The 14,991-nt window shown below is 33.3% G+C and overlaps 3 protein-coding genes across 6 annotated transcripts in view; 2 read left to right on the top strand and 1 right to left on the bottom strand.

The window, feature by feature from the left end:
• The window catches only part of LOC122627251 (elongation factor-like GTPase 1), a 51,643-nt gene extending 43,046 nt beyond the window's left edge, over nt 1-8,597 (top strand). Inside the window, exons 4-5 of the mRNA XM_043808264.1 lie at nt 3,996-4,183; nt 7,348-8,597. Coding sequence (XP_043664199.1) covers nt 3,996-4,183; nt 7,348-7,536 — 377 coding nt within the window. The 3' untranslated portion in view covers nt 7,537-8,597. The remainder of the gene's footprint in view (nt 1-3,995; nt 4,184-7,347) is intronic.
• Nucleotides 7,840-10,187, bottom strand: LOC122627254 (serum response factor-binding protein 1). Its single transcript, XM_043808276.1, has 2 exons — nt 9,841-10,187; nt 7,840-9,742 (listed from the first exon to the last, which is right to left on the bottom strand). Exons 1-2 carry the CDS (start codon nt 9,865-9,867, stop codon nt 8,393-8,395), a joined length of 1,377 nt encoding a protein of 458 aa, XP_043664211.1. The 5' UTR covers nt 9,868-10,187; the 3' UTR covers nt 7,840-8,392.
• A 171-nt stretch (nt 10,188-10,358) lies between these two features.
• On the top strand, nt 10,359-14,903 carry LOC122627252 (ATP-dependent Clp protease ATP-binding subunit clpX-like, mitochondrial). Of its 4 annotated transcripts, none has more exons than XM_043808269.1 (7): nt 10,359-10,928; nt 11,227-11,375; nt 11,472-11,678; nt 11,770-11,921; nt 11,997-12,171; nt 12,393-13,291; nt 13,372-14,903. In XM_043808269.1, the coding sequence occupies exons 2-7, from the start codon at nt 11,306-11,308 to the stop codon at nt 13,624-13,626; spliced, it is 1,758 nt and encodes a 585-aa protein (XP_043664204.1). In that variant the 5' UTR covers nt 10,359-10,928; nt 11,227-11,305; the 3' UTR covers nt 13,627-14,903. The 4 variants fall into 4 exon arrangements, with proteins under 4 accessions (XP_043664204.1, XP_043664202.1, XP_043664201.1 ...); XM_043808267.1 differs by having other exon boundaries at nt 10,360-11,074; nt 11,997-12,183; XM_043808266.1 differs by having other exon boundaries at nt 10,361-10,594; nt 11,997-12,183.
• Nucleotides 14,904-14,991: the final 88 nt, after the last annotated feature.

Below are 14,991 nucleotides of genomic sequence, written 5' to 3'. Positions count from 1 at the left end.
TATTCGTGGGATACATTCTTTTCTCTCTCTCTCTCTCTCTCTCTCTCTCTCTCTCTCTCTCTCTCTCTCATTCTCTCATTCTCTCATTCTCTCTATTTCCGTACTCGGAAACTCCCTCGGCACCCTCCTCACAAAGTGTCGTTAAAGGCCCACTTCATGTAGGTCGTTTCTCTCCTTCTGGGATCCACCAGGTGCAACGGGAGTGGCACGTAGGATTACGGACGTCCTTCGGAAACACGCATATCGAGTTCCATACGAGAGAGAGAGAGAGAGAGAGAGAGAGAGAGAGAGAGAGAGAGAGAGAGAGAGAGAGAGAGAGAGAGAGAGAGAGAGAGAGAGAGAGGAGAGAGAGAGGAGAGAGAGAGAGAGAGAGAGAGCTTGCCTGCCTGCCTACCTCCGAAACGTTTCTTTTTATTCTCGCCTTAAAAACTTCTTTCTTTTTTCTTTTTGGAGAAAATACTTTTCAATATTAGAATCGACAATTTTTACTTATGTAAAAATTACAAAAAAGAAGAAAGAAGAAAAGAAAAGAACAAGAAAATTATTTAAAGATATCCTCTAATAAATTATATCGTGTTATCATTTTATACAAAGATTTTATAATAATTATTGGAAGACCTTCGATTGTTTCGAAAATTCCTATCGTAGATTCCTTGTTATTTCGTAAGCTTACGAGAGGAACTAAATGCGTGGGCGTGCATTTTCTCTCTCTCTCTTTTTCTCTCTCTCTCTCTCTCTCTCTCTCTCTCTCTCTCTCTTTCTTTCTCATATACATAGGTCGTACGTGGACCAAAAGGTATCACCGTATACTCTGCGTGCTTGCGCAAGTACGAGAGCGTACATAGGTTGTGTAGTACGTTCCATGCCATTCCTTTAATCCGTATATAAGGAGACACGATCGCTCCCCTCCGTTCCTTTCGATGTTTTCGATGCACGAGCACGCAATGGCACACATAGTTCGTTGCCCACGTATGACACGAGCAACGCCAGCGTGAGCGTAGGCGTATCACGAGTCGCGTTTTCACGAGTTCTTCGGATTGAACTTGTATGTGTGTACGATGGAAAGAGAGAGAGAGAGAGAGAGAGAAAGAGAAAGAGAGAAAGATTTGCTCGAAGCCATGATATCGATTCGCTCGTACCACCGAACAAACGCGTGGGCGACTCGAGACGAGAAAAGATCTTCGCGCCGATTTCTCCGGTGATTTTTTTTCTATCTCCTCGTGTATCCCGACGAGCCTCTTCTCCTTCCCTTTTGACGTTTTCACCTTTCTATCGTACGTTGTAAAAAATGATCTGAATTGTTAAAAAAAGAAAAAAAAAAGGAAAAGAGGAAAAAAAACCTAATATTTGTTAAATACGATATTGTTCGCAAAGATGGATAAATAATGTTTGAAAAATATTCAGTGAAAAGTAAATGGTAATTATATATATAATACAAATTATAGAATGATCCTATTTTCAATATGCCATCATAACAATAGTCGATCATGATTAATTGAAATAATTGAAGGAAGAAATAGAAATCTGTGAATCGAAAGTTAAAGTGGACGAAGGTGTCTCGAAGTGGTTGGGAAACACTGCTTCATTGATGGAGGCTGCGGTCCATTCACTCCTCCCCTCTCCATCTCTCCCCCTTCCCCCACTCCGATCTTCCTTCTCGTGCTGCCCCACGGCATCGTACACTATCCTACCTTGGCCTGTCCTGGCCCGACAGACTCTCCTTCCTCTTCTTTCCTCCTCTTTCTCCTTCTCCTTCCTCCTCCTTTTCCTCCTCCTCCTCCTCCTCCTCCTCCTCCTCCTCCTCCTCCTCCTCTTTCTCCTCCCTCCCTCTCTTACGAACTAGTCGTTAGATTCTAGAAGATCGAGTTGTACCCTTTCGCCCGATTCAACTCTGCTGGACATCAGCAACGTTGTCAATGAAACTGTCCATCTGTACTTTAAACATCAAATATCCGTTTATTTCATTATTAAATTATAAAAAAATCATTAGATACAGATAATCTCAAATAATTATCTCTCGTTACGATCTTTTAATACGAGTATAAAAAAAAAGTATAAAATAAATACGAATTAGTCGGGAACGGATGATAGTAACTATAATTTCCATAAATAAGCCATTTATTTATTAGTCGTTGAATGGCATCAATCCGGTTGTCATCGGTAGGATAAACTGCTCGTTAAAGTACGCGATAATCCGTGCCGATCTTTAAAGTGGGGTAAAACTCTCTCGAAGGCGGTAGCTCCTTCCGATGATCGTCACGTAGCTCATAAATACGTTATAAAATCGCAAGAGGACTGGGCTGTACGGCGCCTAAGACAAGTCTGTCTTGTCCTGTCCTATCGTCGTTGTCGTTGTCGTTGTCGTTGTCGTTGTTGTTGATGGCGGCAGCCTCCGGTTGTCTCTCTAAAATCAGGTACTAGAAAGAAAGAAAAAGAGAGAGACAGAAAGAGAAAGAGAGAGAGAGAGGGGGGGGAGAGAAAGAGAGATGCGAAAGAATGAGAGAGAAAGGTTATCGAAGGTAGCAGCGAGCAAACACGGTCGCGCATTGGTGGTGGGTGTTTCCGAGTAGAACGGGGCTCCCAGGGACGAACGAAACAGGGCAGGTGCGCGCAGGTGCCTCGGGACTCGACCGGAAACTCCTTGGGAGGAGACGCGTCGATCTCGAATCTCGAAAGATACGCTTCGTGGCAGAACGATCGCTGATCCAGTTTGCGTCTATTTTACCAAGAGAAACGCACAAAGAAAACAGAAAACATTTAGACATGATATTTTATAAATTAACTCTAACACATAAGTGAGATAGTTAAAGACATTGAAAAAAATATCGTATCGATTTTCAATGAATATATCATTTCATTAATATTCGCGATATGTGAATTTAATTAAAAGAAAAATTAATTAGACGATAAGGCTTTTTAAGATCTTGTAACGTAGGATTATATACTATCTAAATAAAGATTGGAGATAATTAGAGCAATGCGAGAGACTTAGAATATCGGAAACGAATCGATGTTGCGAGATTATTAATATTTCAACACGATTAGAACGATTGCATGGTCGGTATAAACTGGAATGATACTATGTGGGAGAGAGAGAGAGAAATAGAGTGTTGAATAAATCAGAGTAATTTTTTTATCCCAAGTGACTCCTTCGAAAAATGGAAATAATTTTTTATTTTTTCTCTCTTTCTCTTTCTCTTTCTCTCTTCCTTCGAATTTTCTTCGCTCTTGTTTACGGAAACAAATCTTATATAATGAATCTCGTTAAGAATGTCGGCATAACGAGTCCTCGCGAATTATTATAATTCTGCAATGTCCTCGCGGCGTAATATAACTTACGTAGAGCCGAGAAATCATCGGTTATTCGCATCACAGATTATGTCGAGCGTGTAGAAAGAGAGAGAAAGAAAGAGAGAGAGCAGCAGGTATACTATATTGATAAATAATGTATGAACGTTCCTCGGTTGTTTTCCAACGCGAACGTTTGCACGATTCTACGTGCCTCGACTCGTTATTTCTATCGATCATCATCTTATTTCGCGATCGAAACCAGAAGAAATGAGAGAGAACGATTTTTAGTCTCCCGTTCATCGGAAAACGATAAATATATTGTATCATGCATATTACAATAAGCCTATTTATTACTCGAGTGTACTCGAGTATTTATAGAAGGAGCACAAATTTATTTGCCCTTTGATATTTGCTCGAGAATATTTGCGGCACGAATTAAATTTAATCCCTTATTAAACGAAACTAAAGATAATAAATGGATTTATCCAATATTTTAACGAAATTAATCTAATCTAGTTCGATCTAATCTAATCTAATCTAATAAGAGAAAAATAAATATACTTCTGATTTTAAATAAAAATCTATGTTCACTCAATTACATTTAATAATAACTATACTGACTCATTTTTACGTTCGTTCGTATCTTCTTGTCGAAAGGAAGGTATTTACAAGAAGAATTAAAGGAACTTTTTTAACATTTTTAGGCAAATTGTATGCAGCTTTCGGAAAAAGACAAGGTCGAGTGGTGGCCGCTGAAAATGCTTTGGGTTTTGGTGGACAATTCCGTGTCTTGGCTACATTACCGGTTCCTGAAAGCTTTCAGCTTGCGAGGGAACTAAGAACACAAACGTCCGGATTGGCGAGTCCTCAGCTGGTTTTTAGCCATTGGGAGGTAAGCTGACCAAAATCTAGCAGAGGTAGTAATACGTAGATCAGACCTGGGTAACCAAAGGTACACTATCTAAAGCCGGCTCGAGATTATTTTAAAAGCTTAACCCCCCTATAGTCTTTTAAGGGAACATTTTTATCTTTCGACAGTTATTTTGTTTTTACCTATCTTTAATGATTAGAAACGAATGAATTTGTTTTTACTATTTTCATGAAAATTAAGTAGTATTATATTTTTGCATCAAAAATCTTGACTAAAACATAGAAAAATTAAGAAAAATCAATTTGCATTTTAATTATCTAAGTCTGATAAAGATATTAATAACAATTATTAATTATTAACATATATTACAATATTCAAAAATTTTATTATTTATGTATACTGAATTACGTATTTTGGATTTAGATACAGATGTAAAAAAACATCTCAACTATAGACATTGTTAATACAATTATCAACAATATCTATAGTTCTATTGTCTGTTTTAATTAACTATAATAGGAGATAGATCTCTAATAACAATATTATTCTAGGCGATGTCTCTCAATCGTTAACATAAAGTATCAGATATCTTTCCAGTCGTTTTTCTCCTTTGTTTCTACCCTTTTAGCAGGTGTGTTATCTAACGAAAGATACTTGAATATCATCTCTTATTCAAGAGACCAACTTTCTTCTAGATGTTTTTTGTATTTCCAAGAAAACTGTGATTATCGAAAAAGAAAGAAAGAGAGAAAAATTTTGTGTAATGATTTAACTACAGGTATATGAACTGGTACCTCGTGAATCTCTCGAAAATCGTTAACGGAAGGTATCTAATGTTTGATAAAATCTAAGGATAAAGAGAAAAGAAGAAAAAAGAAAGAGAGAAGAAAGAGAAAAAAAGAAAGGAAAGCAAAAACGTTAGAATCCCAACAGAGTCGAAAAGTAGGAAGGCCCTGGGTGAGGGTGTCAGGCTCTTTTTTTCGGCGTCGCTCGAAATCCTTCGGTATAACTTTCAAACCCCTGGCGGGCTATTATTCCGTGTACAATGAGGACGATCGACCGGTGACGGGACGACAATGAAGAAGGACCGTAGCCCAAGGGCCCTTTACGAGCACGTATAAAACCTTCCGTAGTTCCGTCTGGTAGAAGATACCCCCCTCGAAGATATCTTGGCTCGCTTATCTTCTTGAAACGTCCTCCTACAAAAGCCAACCGTCACTATTTCGAAACTCAAACGTTTATTATCGAGCATGCAAAGTCTCCTTCGAAGAAGATGGTATATTATCGTTGATGGTGCACCTTGACGTGTTTGGAGCCTGAGGAGAAGCTTCTTGTTACTTGGTACTTGATACCTTCCTTGACTATAAATTTATACGATTTATAGATCTTCTCTCTTCTCTTTCTATCTATTTATCTTCTTCTTCTTCAAGAGAATCGTTTTCTATTTAATAAAAGAAAAATACGTCATCCGAAAAATTTAGGGTTGGAATAGAAACAAAAATATATTAATAGGATGATCTTTTAAGAAAATTGTAAATGAAAGAGGGAGAGAGAGAGAGAGAGAGAGAGAGAGAGAGAGAGAGAGAGAGAGAGAGAGAGAGAGAGAGAGAGAGAGAACGCAAGAAACGAAGAGACACGCAAGTTACTTCGAAGGAGTAAAAAGAAGGTGCGCGATTAAATCGGTGAAATTAGTACTTCCGTTCGGAAATTGAAGAAATAATGACGATAGTTAGAACCGGAAATCGTATATACACGACGGTACCTCTCCATCTTTTGCTCGCTACCGCGAAGAACCGCTGCTGGTAAACAACCGAACGAGGATGGTCATTTCTTTTTCTACGGGCTCCCTGCTGGTAGGAGAAGGAAACTATCCCTACCATCTTTCTTTACTGGCACTTTTCTCAAGTAGTGTAACGAACAAGGAACGGTTAAATTCGAACACTATGAATTCTAACGAACGATTGAAAGAAATACAGAGAAGAAAAGAGAAAGTGAACATTTTTTCGTTTCAGATCATTGAACAAAATCTTATTTCTATAATTTAACAATTTCAAAATTATTTTCGAATTGAGCTTCGCGAAAAAATCGTATAATGGTCGAACAGTTAGTTCTTAATCGATTTATTTTTCTTTTTTTTTTTTTTTTGGTCAAGTTTGTCGCGGATTGTATATACTTGCTTATAAAAAGTAAAATCTAACTTGTAACCCGAGAGATCAATCAAAAGTATTCTTTCGCACGAAAAATGAGATGACTTGGTTGAATGATACCAAAAGAGAAGGAACACTATGGTAACGCATAATGCCAGAGTTGTAAGACATAATATTCCGAAAACCTACGAAAACAAATCTGGCTTGAAACAAAAAGTGCTGTCTACCATCTGTTGTTGGGTGACGAGCGTCTTACCATCTTCGTTTCACCCGGCAAAATTATTGTCCTTTCTTACGGACTCCCTCGGACTCGATTCCACGGGCTATAGATTATCCTTCTCGTTTGCTTCGGTCCGCACCAGGTGTCCGCATCTTATAAATTTCAATACGGGTGAGAGCGAGAGATGTAGATGGTGAAAAAAGGGAATAAAAGAGGGAAAAAGAGAGAGAAAGAGAGGAGACGAGCAATGTATCTGAAAAAATGTGATAAAAAAGAAATGTTAAAAGGACTAAGGGTGGTAGAAGGAAACACAAACGAAAAATGAAATCACCTGCACGATTTTCGTTCATTCTTTTTTCTTTTTCGCGATGATTCAATGTTCAATCGTGCCTTGTTTTTTTTTAGCAATTATAATAATAATAATAATAATAATAATAATAATAATAATAATAATATCAACAACAGCAACAAAATTTCTCGTAAATATCACGCGTCCCGTATGCGTCCCACGGATATCCTTTCGTTCTCGGGTCTTCCTCCTCTTCCTGGTGCCTTTGCTTAACCGAAGGATAGGTATACCCTGTGACGGAATTTCTGAACGTCCGGTTAACAGCTAGGATGGAACGACGACATTTTTGTAGGGTCTTCTTCTTGTAAAATGAGAACGATGTGTATTTCGAGGGATCCAATCGAGATATTCAAAATGAAAGATAAAAATAACGATATATCAATACTTAAAAATTATTCTCGTGTATTTGTTACGTATAAATGATTGACATTAGTCTAGATTTGTTTTTTTTTTCTTTTCTTTTTTCTAGGTTATTGAACAAGATCCATACTGGGTACCATCGACAGAGGAAGAGTATCTTCATTACGGCGAGAAAGCCGATAGTGGAAATCGCGCGAAGAAATACATGGACGCTGTACGACGTCGAAAAGGTCTTCCCGTCGATTCTCAATTAGTAACGCACGGTGAAAAGCAACGTACTTTGTCTAAAAACAAATGAGACAAACTATATATATTCCCCTCTCGTTGCAAGATCGGACTCGAGAAATCAAACTTTTTTTTTCTAATCTCTATAATTCTTTTAATATTATCATCGGACAATATTTATTTTTAAATTTGTCATAAAAGAGACACGTATACTATTAATTCATGCGATTATCCATTTTTAAGTAATAATCGATTATTTTGTATAACGTTTTATAGAAAAATTGTAAAATTATGAAATTAAGTTTATCTTACGTACGTTTTAATTTTTATTTGTATTCTATCGAAACTCGAAGAAACTAAGGATCAACGTAATCAATTTTTATGAAGATTTATGTAGAATTTATTTGTTTAATACGAATATATCTGTTATGTATATATGTGTACATATTATAAACGTGCGGTGTGAACTATTCGACTAATAACATTTATTCGTATTTGTTGCTACCAATTATTATATTAGTTAACCTACTAAATTTTTTAAGAGATAGAAAAAATGAAGAATGTTTGAAACGATTCGCTTCTTCTACTTCCTAAAATATTTACAATAATCATGGTATACAATAACGTGTACAAAAATTGTTTTTGAGCGAAGAAATGAACGATGTTGAACGTCGTGGACGTAATCGCTTTCCGACGTAGAAAATCACCGATCAAAACGGAGTAAGTGATGAGCCTATAAAATTAATCATTTCCCGTCTCGTCGCTCCATTTTGCCACTTCCGTAATCTTTTCGTCTCGTATAAATCTTAATATCGTATCGGAATATTCAGTTCATTCGAATTCTTACAAAATTTACACTAAGAGAATTGTCGTATAAGGATAAGAATAATTTATTTACAAGGTCTGCATAAATATCGATGAGTTATAATTTATTCGTTATCGAAAATGATTTTCTTTCCTTGAAAACCTTGCTTTATAATCTCTTGTTGTTTCTTCTTTGCTGCCCAAGACGGATGTAAATTTTCATTTTCGTTTGAATTCTCGCTCATGACGTTGTTACGTTTCTTTGTATCTTTGAAGAACGATTCATTGCTGTTCTTCTGCTTTTTAAATAAACTTTTATCTCTATTAAAATTGTTATCATTGTGTCGACTTTCTTTTTGTCTTCCTCTTCCTCTTATCGTTTCAGAGGATTTTACATTACTGAAAAACCTATCGTTCGCAAATGCCCTTTTATCGATGTACCCTTTGGATTTGTTATTATAAAAGTTACTATCTTCATTCTCGGACAGATATTTATTTTCTTTTATTATTGAAGATGCTAAGCTCAAGTACGCATTACCGTCACCATTTACGAAGAACGAATCGACTTTCTTTTCGGATTCTGACTTAATTTCAGTAGGAGTTTTCTCGTTGTTCATCTTCGAATAACCATTTTCTTCTGAACTTTGTTCTTGCAGAATTTCTGTAAATCTTTTTACTGTTGCCTGTTTACTAATAACTTTTACCGGTCTTTGTTTTTTATGTTCCTGGGATATTATCTTTATCCGTGCTTTCTTGATATTTTTAACATCTTCATTATCATGTTTATCATCGCACTCTTCTATAGATTCTGTACTTTTTTTTCTATCTCTTTTTAAACATTTATTTTCTTTGTGTTTAGTCCGTTTACAAATTATAGGTTTTATTCTGAGAGTACTTTCTGCTTCTGAATCATTCTGTTTTGAAGTTTGTTCTTCCTCTGAATGATTGCTATCTTCGATTTCTGTCCTTATATTATTTTTATCTTCATCATCAGAATTTGATTCATTCGCTAAAGAACTTTCAGTAACTCTACTACTAGCACGTGTTTCTCTCTTTGTTATCGTCTCGCTCTCTTCTTCCTTTTGTTCAGACTTCTTATTTTGATTTATAGATTTATTTTTCCCAGGTTGTAAATGTTGCTCATAATCGGAGTATGTGTTGCGAAATTGGATTATAGCATTTTTTAGCGACTTATAATCTACTACTTTGGCCATAATACGAGTACTTGCTTTGGACTTTTTACTTTGTAAAATTTCTTGCAAACTTTTTGTATTAGTAATACCAAATTTGGTAATACGATCATCTTTGATCTTTTTTAAGAAATATATCTCATTGATCAATTTATCCGCCTTCTTTTTGTTTTTTTCTTGTTGCTTCTCGGTTCCATTTTTTGTACGCAATGTTTTAGCTTCTCTTGTTAATTTATGTATTACACATACCCTGGCCTGTCGTACTAATTTCCTCATTCGAACTATCTGTAGTAAAAATATGAGCATGAACTCTTATTTTGTAAAGTTTTAACAAACTCTCATAACCTCTAAACTATTTTAAATACAACGCTACTATAACTCACCTCATCGTTAACTTCGATTTTTCCCATTGTATAACTTTTCTTTTCGTCCGAAATTTTGTATTATATTTAATATAAAATAATTAATAATTAATATTCTTTACGTAGTTAGAAAAAATATTTTAACTCACTCTATGTCGAAGATGCGTAGAATACGAATGTCTCTTCAGCATCACCTAGTGGTAGATAAACGAAACTGAAAACAATATCGCCGACAAAAAGAAATTTGTAGGTAATAATTGTGACTTTAACTCCATTCTTTTGCCACTAGATGAAGCTGATTCGAATTATTACTAAAGAAATCTGCGAAAATATTTTTGTCTAAAAATTCTCACTTAAATAATAAACGAACAATAATAATAAATATTTTAATAAAATTGAATTATGAATTTATATTATAAAGTATCTTATAGCGACGTGTATAAGTAAAATATTTCCAAATATTATTCCAAAAGGAAAATACAGTTGAATAAATATTTACAAAATACAATATATATATATATATATATATATATATATATTCTTTAAATCGTATACATATGTGATTGATAATTTAAGAGCAAAATACATAAACTTAAAGAAAAAGACGTAATTTGACTTATACATCCTGTTGAGCGTGCACATTAATTGTACATGAACTTGTTCAGCAGATAGCGCGTTAGTCAACGGTCATACGTATACATTCGTATATGTTTACAAAATTAGGAACTTTGGGAAATACCATCGCAACATCTTGCACTGTTTTTTCACGATAGAGGTAAATTATGTAATGTATACCGTTTTACAAAGATACTTGCGAATAAACATCGTTACGGACGCAGTTAGAAGATTTGCGGGACTATCTATGACCTTGAACTGTATTTTTTCTTCATGAAACTTAAGTCTATATTGTTCTGTGTGCGTGATGTGTCAGATATTTGTATCTTCTTATTTTTGAAGCCCGTTTACCTTTATCGTCGATCATTTATGGATAGGTTCGACTATTTCGTTTGACATCTGTCAAATCGTTCGAAATATTTACAATAATTTGATAATTAAATGAGAACTATCATCGTCGATAAACGTCTTTTATATCTGTGGAGATCCACAAGGTTAGTGCTGTTCTGTTGACGTGTAGTTCGTGCAGTGTATTATTTTTGTTACTGTCATATAGTGTCATATACGCAGTTCAGCTTTTTAAATATTCACTCTTCATAATTTGATATGTTTGCAAGATAAATGTTAATATTATTACGATGTAAATATACTTTGCCAAATAAAAAAATTTTGTGTTTAAAAAGTTCTGTCCTGTTGATTAAAGATAAAGGCAATTATTGCATGAATATTTGTATTTTCAAGAAGGAAAATAATTTTAATATTATATTACTCATAGATTTCTTATCTTTATAGATCTCAAATTATACAGTATAATACTGTATAATATATATTTAATTCTACGGATATTACATTGCTAATAGTGATTGCAACAATGAGTTGTGTACGATGTTGTTTGATCAGTGCTGGACGTTTAGCATCTTCCAATCATGTTACCACTCACTGTGAGTATGATTTTTAATGTATCTTATACGTATATTTACTTCTATTTCTGTATAATATCTAATATCATTTAACGATTCTATTTGATGGTTATATAGTTCACAAGATTGTGAGAGTCGTTGCTAGTAGATCACTTACAACAAGTACCAGTTTAGCTAAAGCTCCAACTGAAACTGTACCTCCTAATAAAAGTAACGGTACTACGACATCTGGAGGAGCAGGATCAGGTGGTGATAATGGTAAAAAAGATGCTCTTATCTGTCCAAAATGTGGAGATCCTTGTACACATGTTGAAACTTTTGTATGTAAGTATAAATTATAAATTGCTTTACCAATTATTTTATTCGTTCTAAAAATACTAAATAATATTAACATACTTTTTATTCTTTATAATAGCATCAACAAGATTTGTGAAGTGCGAAAAATGTCATCACTTTTTTGTAGTACTGTCAGAAGTAGATTCAAAAAGAAGTTTAAAAGAAGCATTGAGACCTGATATGGACTCCAAACATGGATTTTATAGAAAACCACCTCCACCTCCAAAAAAAGTGATCTCAATATCTCTTAATAACACTAAAATTAATATTAATTATGTAGTATATGCTATCAATGAATAATTTCAGATTTTTGAATATTTGAATAAGCATGTTATCGGACAAGAATTTGCTAAGAAAGTACTCAGTGTTGCTGTATATAATCATTATAAACGGATATACAACAACTTACCTGTGCAGACAATTCAACCTAGTGCTGGTTCAGTTGCCTCACAAGACATGAATCATCCATTTACTCACAGAGGTCTTAAACCACGTAAATAATATTTCTTATAATAATCTATTATTGCATTGTAATTTATAAAATATTTTTAATTTTTCCTTTTAAAATCTATAATTATTTTAATTTTTATTGTTCGACCTAATTCTATTTTTTCTGATAATTAATTCAAAGCTTTTAATATAATTTCAAGTAAAAAGCTATATCATAAATGTTAAAAGATCTTTTTTTATTTTGTTTTTCAGATTTGTTGCATATATCTAGCGTCGGAAATTCATTAGGAGTTGGATATCAAAGTATTTCTGGTAATAATGATCAACAAAAATCGAATCAATCTTCACTTGGATCAGACATTTTAGACAGTCAGCAACATCAATTAAAGCTAGAAAAAAGTAACATTTTATTGCTTGGACCAACTGGCTCTGGAAAAACTTTGTTAGCACAGACAATAGCTCAATGTTTGGATGTACCTTTCGCGATTTGTGATTGTACCACGTTAACCCAAGCAGGATATGTTGGAGAAGATATAGAGAGTGTTATAGCAAAACTTTTACAAGATGCCAATTATATCGTGGAGAGAGCGCAAATGGGTATTGTATTTTTAGATGAAGTTGATAAAATAGGTGCTGTTCCTGGTATACATCAATTGCGAGATGTTGGAGGTGAGGGTGTACAACAAGGAATGTTAAAAATGCTAGAGGGTACAATTGTTAATGTGCCTGAAAGAAATAGCTCGAGAAAGCTTAGGGGTGATACATTACAAGTAGATACAACAAACATACTTTTCGTTGCATCCGGTGCCTACAATGGTTTAGATAGACTTATTTCACGACGCAAGACTGAAAAATATTTAGGCTTTGGTGCAGCACCTGCATCTGAAAGTCCAGGTAGAAGAGCTGCCAGTCTCGCTGATGTAGCTAATATGTCACCTTCTACAGAGACAGACAATAAAGAGAAAGATCTTTTATTGCAACAAGTAGAAGCGCGAGATTTAATAGACTTTGGCATGATTCCAGAATTTGTGGGAAGATTTCCAGTACTTGTACCTTTCCACACTTTAAACAGAGATATGTTAGTTCAAATTCTTACAGAACCAAAAAATGCTATGGTTCCTCAATACCAGATGTTATTCTCTATGGATAAGGTACATATAAATACAAGAACTAACGTTTTAGAAACTTTTATGTACGACCATATGTTATAATGTAAATTAAATTATTACAGGTGGAATTGACATTTACAACTGATGCTTTGAGTGCTATAGCATCATTAGCCATGGAAAAGAAAACAGGTGCAAGAGGTTTACGAGCTATAATGGAAGCTCTACTTTTAGAACCTATGTTTGAAGTACCAGGAAGTGACGTGATGTCGGTCCATATAACAGAAGGATGCGTACGTGGTCAAGAAAAGGCACAATATATAAGAAGAGGTGAGGCAACAGAAGAGGAATTGCAACAAGCACAACATGTACAAAACTAGCAAATAATTAAAGAACAAGAGAATAGTGTATAGCTATTTCGATGCTTTATTACTACTGTCTCTTGTAAATATTTAAATAATATAAATCGAATATAAAAATTTAAATGAAATTTTATGAATCAGATAGTCTCCAGATTATAAAAGAACACTATGATCGTTAGATAGAAAATATATAATATAATCTTAACTGAAAGTGATATATTTAACAAAAAAAAAAAAAAATAATTAAAAAAATAGGTATTTATATTTTAAGTAACTGTAAAATAGTTTCACAAACAAAAAGAATAAATTGGTAGAATATTTTATGTGATGACTATAATTAGAGCTTACATTATATTTGACTCGAATATCGATTAAATTTGTTTTAAAATGCAAATAATATACCATACTAAAACATATAACAGATGATGAAGCATTCCACAATCATTAATGTATATATGCATTTTATGAAATATCTTAAATTCTGCCACATTTATTTATTATTTCTTACTCCAACTTATACATTCATCGCCTGTTATCAACCAAATCTAATTTTTAATTTAATTTATGATGATATTATTTGTTTTCTTGATATTTATATATCAAGAAAACATTTATAAAATTTACTCATAAGCATACCAAAAAAGATCAATAATAAGTTATTACATATTTGTTTATTCACCAATGTTCTTTTTGCAAAATTTAGGAACAAAAAAACTATTGTATTCAAAAATTAATTAACATAACAAAAAAAAAGAAGTTAATGCTACTTAAATGCTAATTTTACAAAAGAAAGAACAAAATTTCTATAAATAAAATATATAAAAATTTAAAGTATCTGTAGTTTTGTTCAAGAAGTAAATATCTACAGTGATATATAAGAAAATAGAAATTCATTGTAATATATTGTATATAGAAATAGGTAAAATTAGTGAATTATGAAAATTTTATGGTTGAAAATTTACTAATATTGATATCAGTAGTTTTTTTTGTGATTAATTATTATCATAAATAATAAGTAAAACAAACACAAAATATTAATAATCTATCTATTCTATTAGTTGTAATTTAGTTTTGTATTCCTATGACAATCTAGAAAAACTGCTTTCTAGAGTCATTATCTTATTTTTTTGAAATTATTGTTTATATTTCTAACAATATTCAAGATTATACCCACATGTATGTGTGAAATTATATTAATTATCCATATATAATATAAAATCAGAATGGGCTGTGTACAATATAAACATTTAAAAAATGTAAAAAAAGTACCTATAAACGCAATATAAAATTTTATATATTATTACTGCATGTAATTATCATATATAAAATTTTATAGAGGTCATTGTTATAAACAATTTATATTGTATGACCTGGTATTTGTAA

Source organism: Vespula pensylvanica, chromosome 2 (assembly GCF_014466175.1).
Source record: "Vespula pensylvanica isolate Volc-1 chromosome 2, ASM1446617v1, whole genome shotgun sequence".
In the NCBI taxonomy this organism is placed as follows: domain Eukaryota; kingdom Metazoa; phylum Arthropoda; class Insecta; order Hymenoptera; family Vespidae; genus Vespula; species Vespula pensylvanica.
This window is presented reverse-complemented; position numbering and strand designations above follow the sequence as displayed.

Excerpts from the sequence above, each read along its gene's own strand:
- LOC122627254 (XM_043808276.1), bottom strand. The coding sequence starts at position 9,867 with ATGGGAAAAATCGAAGTTAACGATGAG. Across the intron at positions 9,743-9,840 it reads AAATCGAAGTTAACGATGAG|ATAGTTCGAATGAGGAAATT; the intron begins GTGAGTTATAGT and ends TTTTTACTACAG.
- LOC122627252 (XM_043808267.1), top strand. The coding sequence starts at position 11,306 with ATGAGTTGTGTACGATGTTGTTTGATCAGTGCTGGACGTTTAGCATCT. Across the intron at positions 11,376-11,471 it reads CAATCATGTTACCACTCACT|TTCACAAGATTGTGAGAGTC; the intron begins GTGAGTATGATT and ends ATGGTTATATAG. Across the intron at positions 12,184-12,392 it reads TCACAGAGGTCTTAAACCAC|ATTTGTTGCATATATCTAGC; the intron begins GTAAATAATATT and ends TTTGTTTTTCAG.